This window comes from Egretta garzetta, unplaced genomic scaffold, assembly GCF_000687185.1.
Source record: "Egretta garzetta isolate BGI_Z169 unplaced genomic scaffold, ASM68718v1 scaffold7, whole genome shotgun sequence".
Classification (NCBI taxonomy): Eukaryota; Metazoa; Chordata; class Aves; order Pelecaniformes; family Ardeidae; genus Egretta; species Egretta garzetta.
The window spans coordinates 4963389-4971863 of record NW_009260350.1 but is presented as its reverse complement, the minus strand read 5'-3'; the positions used below and the strand labels follow the sequence as shown (position 1 = coordinate 4971863).

The 8475-nt window shown below is 61.1% G+C and overlaps 1 protein-coding gene across 1 annotated transcript; it reads left to right on the top strand.

Annotated features, from left to right (window-relative positions):
* The first annotated feature begins 522 nt into the window (after positions 1-522).
* Positions 523-6733, top strand: INPP5J (inositol polyphosphate-5-phosphatase J). The gene is made up of 11 exons (XM_035898351.1): positions 523-626; positions 2091-2199; positions 2822-2938; positions 3009-3184; positions 3750-3861; positions 4129-4337; positions 4685-4874; positions 5112-5249; positions 5561-5653; positions 5862-5966; positions 6113-6733. Exons 1-11 carry the CDS (start codon positions 550-552, stop codon positions 6731-6733), a joined length of 1947 nt encoding a protein of 648 aa, XP_035754244.1. The 5' UTR covers positions 523-549.
* Positions 6734-8475: the final 1742 nt, after the last annotated feature.

The following is an 8475-nucleotide window of genomic DNA, read 5'->3' as shown; positions in this document are numbered from 1 at the left end:
CCCGGTGAAGCACCCTGCGGCGGGGCTGGCGCCGCTGCCGTCACACGCGGTGCCCTGGCCTTTGAGGCTGGCCATGCTCTGGGGCAGATGCTGGGGGCTAAGATTTGGGTCCTTTTCCCCAGGAGCCCGAGGGATGCGTGATTCCTGGGGAAGGGTGGGGAAGTGGATTTCTGGGGACACCCTGTCTCACAGGCTGCCTGCAGTGCCAGCCTGTCTGCGTCCTACGGTGGCCATGAAAACGAGGGCTCTTTGTGCTGGTTTCTAGAATTTCACCGGGGCTTGGGTTACAGCACGGCTGTGATCCGAGGTGCAGACCCTGGGGGAATTTAGAGGTGAGGACCTGTCTGCCTCAAAGGGGCGTTAAGGACCTGGGGTATGTCCCCTGGCTAAGCTTCAGCCGCAGCCACTTCTGTTGCAGGCAGAGAGCTTCCCTGGTGGAGCTGGGGGCTGAACAGGGGGGACAAGGAGCACCTCTGAGCCCCGGCATTAGCCTGTTCTTCCTTTGTCCTCCCAAGCATCACAGTGGTCACCTGGAACGTGGGCACAGCCATGCCCCCGAACGATGTGACATCCCTGCTGCACCTCAACACGGGCGAGACAAACGATGCGGACATGATTGCCATTGGGTAAGAGGGTGAGCTGCGGGGCCACTGCCCCGCCACGTCCCTTTTTGGGGGATCCCCATAGCCCTGGGGGGCAGGGAATGGAAGAACTGCAGCCACAGCCTCCCTGGGAGCATGGTGAGCAGGGAGGGGTGTGCATTGCAAGCAGTAAAATATCAGATAAGGTGATGGAGAATCGGCTCCTCGTAAAATGGGATTGCCAAGGGGAACTGAAACTCCTGAATCCTGAGTAGCCCTGAACCCTGGAAGAGCCTGTAGCTGGCTGTGCTGTGCAGAGCTGGGCCTCGAAGAGTGCTGCTCTTGCTGTGAGCCTTGGCAGTCCTGGGGTCAGGTCTGTAGAGGCATTTAACGTGCCTGCCAGAGTCCTCTGGGAGCGTTTGCCTCATCTCAGCTTTTGCCCATGGTATGCAGGCCTCAAGGGCACGAATCTGCTGTTCTCTCACAGCTGGATTGGCTCTGTGCCCTGGCAACATTTAACTGCTGGCAAGGCAGCGCCGCCTCGGTGTGGTAGGGCTTTACTGGTGTGGCTGGCTCTGCCAGAGTCCAAGGGAAAACTGGTCCCTTGAGGTTTGTTGTGGCGTGTGTGGGTTCCTGCTAAGGTTAGGGCTGTGCTGCCTGAGTGAGAAGTAGCCTCTGCCTGTGAGGACAAGGTGGAAGAGCTGGATCTGCCTCCTGGAGGCTCCCAGGGATGTCCCCAGCACTCCTCACCCCATGGAAGGAGTGGTGTAAGGCTGAGGTTGCTGGAGCTATGATGCTGTGTTGGAGCCAGCCTCCTGGTCCCCTCAGCCTTGCAGACCGGTGGGATGGGACTGTTTGGGGCTGTGGAGGTAGCCCCGAGCCTGGATAGATGGGGCAGGGTGTCGTGCTGCTCCCCACCTCCAGGGTGCCTCTGCCTGGCTGCGTCCTTCCTCTGACCTGTGTCTTTGCGCCCCGAGCACTTGATATTTTTGGGCAAAAGACTTCCTGATGCTGCCCTTCTCTGCGGATGTTCTCCTTCCCTCTCTTCACTAATTGCTGAGCTGGGAGGAGCACGATTAACCTTCTGTTTGCTGCTGCTCTGAGCTTGGTGGCTTGGATGCATCTGGATACCCTGTGCTGCCATACTGGTGAGACCTGGCTTCTCTGTAGAGACCAATGCAGCTGAAATGTCCCGTAAGCCCCTCTTCCACCTAGAGGATGAGCTTTAGGCTGCTGCCCCATGCAGCTGAACTGCTCCTGGTTTAAAAATGTCCAAGACCTTGTGGGTTCAGGGCCGCTTGTGCCTTCTGCTAGCACGTGGCCTGGCTTTGCTGGAGCAAGGGTATGGCTGGTTTGTGCTCTAAACCCAGGGTCCTCCCTTGAACTGCCCTTCCCAACCTGGCCCCGCTCCCTAGCGCTGCACTCTGGCACCTCTCCTGAGGCGGTCTCGCTAGCTGGGGCACAGACACCTTCCTGGTGTGGCTGAGGGACCCGTCCCTTTCCTCCCAGGCTACAAGAGGTGAACTCTAAGATAAACAAGCGCCTGAAGGATGCCCTCTTCACAGATCAGTGGAGTGAGCTCTTCATGGATGTACTGAGCCCCTTCCACTTTGTCCTGGTAAGGAGGTCCCAGAGGGGCTTTGGGGCTGGTGTTCCCTCTGCCTGCCAGGCAGGTGGACCACAGGGAGGGAGAGCTGGACGGCAGGGATGGAGGGAGGAGGTGCTGTGGGAGAGAGGCCTGGAGGGACAGACTGCTAGAGGGACAGCCTGCAGCAATCCAGGCAGCGTGTGGGGCTGACCCAAGGGCAAGTGGTGTGTCTTGACAGTGTGCTGTCCAGCTTGTGCCATCCTGCTCCCTTTCCTGCGCCTTAGGCTTCCTCTGTGGTGCTTTGGGGATGCTTCTTGCTGCCTGCTGCACTGCACCAGGGTGAGGAGGTGAATGAGGGAACAAGCCTGTGCTGCTGGCAGCAGCCTGCGAGTCCCAGGGCAGGTTTAGCTCCCCAGAGCACTCGCCCCAGAGCACACATGACCCTTAGCGTTGCTGGGCTTGTCTCAGCTGTCAGTATGCAGGAGGGTGTGCATGGATTGCTGAGCTAAACATGTGTTAGTTGCCTGCAGGATGGGGGGCATGCAGAGGGTGGAGGTGCTGCCCCTGTGGCCTGGAGGTGGGGGAAGCTGTCCCTGCCCCTACGGGCTCTGCTGTGACTACCGTCCTGCTTCAGCCCCTGCTCCCATTCCAGGTCAGCACAGTGCGGATGCAAGGTGTGATCCTACTGGTATTTGCCAAGTACTACCACCTCCCTTTCCTGCAGGACATCCAGACGGACTGCACGAGAACAGGACTGGGAGGCTACTGGGTGAGTGTGGCCCCGGGGGAGGTGGCGAGGGGCTGGCTGCCCGAGGAGTCATGGGATTCTCTTGGTGCAGGGCAACAAGGGTGGGGTGAGCATCCGTCTCTCCATCTTCGGCCATATGGTCTGCTTCCTGAACTGCCACCTGCCAGCACACCTGGAGAAGGCGGAGCAGCGCAAGGAGGACTTTGCCACCATACTGCACATGCAGCAGTTTGAGGGGCGTGCGGCCAGCGGCATCCTGGACCATGAGTGCGTATCCCACCACTTGGCTCTAGTGCCAGCCCCTGTCCTTTACTGCCTCCAGACAGGATCTGGGGTCTGTCCCCTGAATCCCAGCACAGCTTGGAGATGGGGTCTTGTCTTCAGAGCTGCGAAATTGTCCCATGGCCCAGTGGGGGACCCACCATGGTGATCTTAAGAGGGGTCCTTGGTCTCCTCTGGGGCACATCCAGGCCTGGTGCAGCCTGTGCCATACTGCTGCTCTTGGGGTTTGGGACTGGTGAGGTGGAAGGCCTGGCTCTGCCCCTGTGTCTTGGCGGTGTGGTCTGACTCCGATAGGTGCCTCACAGTGGAAATTTCCACCCTCAATTTCTGCCCAGGGAAGTCAGGCCAGCTTGGTTAATGGTGCTTGGTCCTACCTGAGGAATGGCAGGTCCTGCCTGGCAGGGCTGGCAGCCGGCCATGCTGCCGGCTGAGTGCTGACCTGCACTGGTGCTCCCCAGAGCGCCTGTGCTGCAGGCTGAGGCTGCCCACTGCCTGGCTCTAGTAGCCTTGGGCTTTCCAGCCTGTTGCCTTCCCTCCCACCCACCCACAGCCTTGTGTTCTGGTTTGGGGACCTCAACTTCCGCATCGAGAGCCTCGACATCCGCTTTGTGAAGTACGCCATCGACAGCAACATCCTGAGCCAGCTCTGGGAGAAGGACCAGGTGAGAGGGGTGGCCATGCTGCGAAGCCTTGGCTGGGCCCAAGTGACCTTCAGCTCTTGCCAAAACCACCTGTACAGCTGTGGGACAGGGCCTGTCCCCTTGTTGCCCATGGGGCACAAAGGGCCCTGGCTCTGTGGGGACAGGGCAGCACAGTCCCAGGATGGTCTTTATGGGAGCTGGGCATGTGCTTCCTTTATCAGTGTTCTGGGAAGAGCTGGGGGTGCTGAGCCTATGGCATGGACAAACCCCAGGAGCTGTGTGGGGCAGGGATTGACTGCGTGCTGGGGACGGAGAGGTCTTGGGGGCTTGCAGAGGGGTCTGGCCATGGGGGCTGGTGTGCTCCCTAACCCATTCTCTTTCCCACAGCTGAACATTGCCAAGAGCACCTGGCCTGTCCTTAGCGGCTTTCAGGAGGGACCTCTGAACTTCCCACCCACCTTCAAGTTTGATGTGGGCACCAACAAGTACGACAGCAGGTAGGAGAGCAGAGCTTGAGCATGGGCTGGGCCTGGGAGCATGGCTGAGGGATGCAGGAGTGGCGGGGCTCAGAGCCAGGGTTGGTGCCAGCAGGGCAGGGGCTGATGCTGGTGCGGATGGACAGGGGGAGCCATGCTGGGGCGGGTGTGGGCTGGACCGGGGATGGCAGGCTAGGATGTAACTGTCATGCTGGTGCCAGCACAGGTCTGTCCCTGCAGCTGCACTGAGCTGTGTGCCGAGGCGAGCTGCAACCCCTGCCGGCGTGTGCCGTAGTGCCAGGGGAGGCAGTTTGGGGTGGAGCCCACTGCCCCCTGCCAGGCAAGAGATGCCCCTCTGTGCCCTGCAGTGCCAAGAAGCGGAAACCTGCCTGGACTGACCGCATCCTCTGGAAGATCAAAACTCCCAGTGTTGGGCTTGGTGTGGGTGGGCGCCGGCCCAGCCAGGGTGTCCTGTCGGTGAGCCAGCTCTGCTACTGCAGCCACATGGAGTACACTGTCAGCGACCACAAGCCAGTAGCTGCCCTCTTTGCAGTGCAGGTGAGCACCATCCAGGGCCACTGGGCCCACAGGCAGGAGCTACAGGGGTGAGCGGCCCAGCTGGCATGTGCAGTCTATGATGGGGTGTGTGGGGCTTATTTTATTTTTGTTTGGCTCAAGCTGTCTTGCCACTGTGGCAGGGGGCTGCTCTTGGTGTATGCATGAGGGCCCAGCCCTGGGCAGCAGGGGCAGATCTCTTTGGCATGCCCTTGGTCACCATGTATGTGTCTCTGACAGTTTGCTTCCAAGGCAGACAAGCCCCCGGTTGAGATTTATGTGGCTGATGAATGGAGCAGGCCTGAGCAAGCAGTTGTCAGGTACAAGATGGCTGCTGCCTTCCACCGGAGCTCCTGGGACTGGATAGGACTCTACCGGGTAGGGGCTTGGGGGCTGCTGGGGTTGGAGGGAGTGGGGAGCACTGCACAGCATGGCAGGGTCCCTTCTGAGCTCTATCCCCCAGTAGCGGTGCATGGCATGGAGCTGTGCTCTGTCTTCCCCTGGGGATAGCAGCAGGATCTGGCCTCACTTCAGGAGGCTCAGAGCCAGCAGTTCGTTCTTCCTCTGCTGGGTGGGTGCAAGGCAGTGCCTGGTGCCCCTGTGCAAGGAGAGGGGGCCAAGTGAGAGGAGAGCTAAAGCAGAGCTGATGTTCCCTGCACTCACCTGTGTTTTCCCACATACGCACACAGGTGGGCTTTCGGCATCCTAAAGACTACGTGTCTTATGTCTGGGCCAGGGGTGATGATGGAGAGCGCTGCCCAGAGAAGCCGCTGTGTGCACAGGTGAGCTGAGGACAGCCCTGCTGTCTTGCTGGGCACATGTGCCCCTGGTGGGGTAGGAGGGCACCTCCTTATTGCTTTGTGCTGAGCCTTGGGTGGGTGCACTGTGCTGCTGTTGGGGACTTCTGATCTCGGCTGGGGCTGGGGGTGGGAGGGGGTGCCCAGCCCTGGTGCCCAGCCCTGGTGACCATCAGCTGCCTCTGGGCTGCAGGTGATGTTCTCAGAGGAGGCGCTGCCCAAGGGGAAGGGCGAGTACATCCTTGGATACTACAGCAACACCTCCAGCAGCATCGCTGGTGTGACTGAGCCCTTCCAGGTCAGCATGGCTAAGAGGCAGGGGGTAAGGGGCTGAGGGGAGGCAAAGGGGTGTGTGTAGGGGTGCTTTGCTGGGGGAGGGCAGCTGCTGTGGTGCCCCACAGCCCCCTGTGAGGATCAGCCAGCAGTGCTGATTCAGGGGCACAGATCTCCTTGCCCAGATCAGAAGAGGGCAGCAGCCCCACGGACAGCTCAGGCAGCAGCTCGGAAGAGGAGGATGACAGCACACTTGTCCTGCTGGCCCCCAAATCCCGTAGCCCCAGTCCAGGCAAGATGAAACGGCACCGGAGCCGAAGCCCCAGCCTGGCCAAGTTCCAGGGCCTCATCCTGCGGCCATCGAGCCGGGACAGGGGTATGAGCCGCAGCCCTTCACCCCAGAGCCGCCGAGGCCTTCCCGGGGACATCCCCACCATTCACCTGCCCCAGGAGGAGCCAGGGTGCCGTGGAGCCAAAGCCAAGGAGCCAGGGTGGGCAGCTGACAGCCAGGAGGGCAACTCCCTCTACCAGACTGTGTGGGAGCAGGGTGGGCCCCGGCGTGTTTCTATAGACAGCCCCCTGGGGAGGGCTGACCCCCGAAACCTGGGCCTGCTGCCTGCACTCCGCCTGGAGATGATCGACCAGGCCATGGGCCGGCGGAGGGAGAGCACGGACCAGGGTTACCCCTGCCAGAGGATGAGCCCCACCAGCCCTCCAGGCTGTGGCACCTCCCCAAAGGAGGGTAGCAGCCCCCAGGAGCTGGACAGCCATAGCTGTGCCATGGGCCGCTGACAAGTGGCCCCCTCCCTGTAGCGCCTTTGCTGTGTGCTTTCCTCTGCCCCTTGCCTGCTGAGACACCCCCCTCCCTTATTTATTGCAGTAACTGCACACCCCTGCTGTGTGCCTGGCAGGTAGGGGCCCCCCACTAGGGCTGGGAGGGGGCATGGGGGAGGGCAAGGCTGGTCTGGCGTGGTGATTGGGGAGCCCCTTGTGTAATTGAGAGTGAGACCCTTCAGTCCTAGGGGAGAAGTGCTGGCCTCACACCTGAGGTGGGACAGGAGGCCAGGGCAGGGCTCTGGCGATAGACCACCCCAGGGTACCCCTGAGATCAAAGCTTGCTCCTTCCCTGCTGCTACCACCATCCTTCAGCCTTGGACGTAGCGCAAGCAACAAAATAAACCATCCTGCCCACCCTGGCTGCAGTGTGCTTACTGCTGGGGTGCAGGGTCAGCCCCTGGGGTGGGGGCCACAAGCTCAGCCCTGGCACCACACACCATGCCTGTACCACCATTTATTTATCTTCTGCTGTGCACAGGGCCTGGCCCCTCCCCAGGGCTACCCCCCCACCTCACTCCAGGGCTGGGAGCGAGCACAGACCCCAGCCCTGCCTGTGCCCTGCCCACCTGCACCTCCCCCTCCAGGGAAGGGGGCCAGGATCACACCACGCTGCTCAGGGTCCCCAGCTGAAACAACCTGCTCAAGCAGGGGGGTTGGACTGTGTGATCTCCAGAGGGCCCTTCCAACCCCTGCCATTCTGTGAAATCCATGTGTGTGTGGGCCCAGCTGTGCCCCCTGCCTGGGGGATCCAATGCCTGGAGCATCCACCCTGCCCCAGGGCACAACAGGGAAGGAAGATGGTGTGCCTACCCTTTCCCAAGCCCTCCCACTCCTTTCCCCATGTTCTGATGTGTGGATGGCAGCCACAGCTCCTTGAGACACCTCTGCCTGCCCTTGCTCCAGCTGTGGCCCATGCTCAGTGCCATCCTTTGGCTGACACACCAGAAATCAAGCAGCTCCACTCCATGGCAGCTGCACAGCACATCTTCCTCCCCAGGCAAGGCAGAGCTTCTCAGGCATCATCGGGGCACTACATGGTGCCGAGTGCCTGGCTTCTGCTCCAAGGCCAGCCGCAGGCATCGCTCATAGAGGGTGGCACCGCTGTCCTGTGTCTTCCAGTCTGGACGCACAGCCTTGGAGGTCACATGCAGAGGACCCCAGCGCTTCAGGGTCTTTTTGAGCTGCTGTGCAGGTACTAGCACAGCCCGGGTTGCTGTGGTACAGCTGCCAGAGAAGCGAAGCCGTGAGCACCAGTGTTAACGCTGCAGCACTGACAGGCACCACAGTCTACCCCAGCCCTGCTCATGGCAGAGCAGGGGATAATGCTTGCAACACCAGCTCCACGCCAAGCCTGCAGAACAGCACCCAGCCCCACTGGGGCACCCCTCCTGCCCATGCAGGGTAGGAAGCCCCACACAGGCCCCCTTCCCTTGACCCTCTGCACTTACTTGTGCTGTGGCCCCTCGCCCAGGCTGCAGTCAATGTGTGACTCCAGAACAAAGCAGTCCATGGCAAGGCCATCAGCCAGGACAGGCACCTCCATGCCACGGAGGTCCCTTGCCCTGCGCAGGGACCGCATCAGCCTGTGGGCACAGGAGGGCAGCAGTCAGCAGCTGCTGGCTAGGGTGGGAATCCCCCTGGGTCCCACCTTGCCCGACTCCAAACCGCCTGCACAGTGCCGTGTGATGGCAGAGAAA

Bases quoted from the DNA above. Each gene is read 5' to 3' on its own strand.
- INPP5J (XM_035898351.1), top strand. From the start codon at position 550: ATGCCCCCGAACGATGTGACATCCCTGCTGCACCTCAACACGGGCGAG. The intron at 627-2,090 runs GTAAGAGGGTGA...CTTTCCTCCCAG, and splicing joins GCGGACATGATTGCCATTGG to GCTACAAGAGGTGAACTCTA. The intron at 2,200-2,821 runs GTAAGGAGGTCC...CTCCCATTCCAG, and splicing joins GCCCCTTCCACTTTGTCCTG to GTCAGCACAGTGCGGATGCA.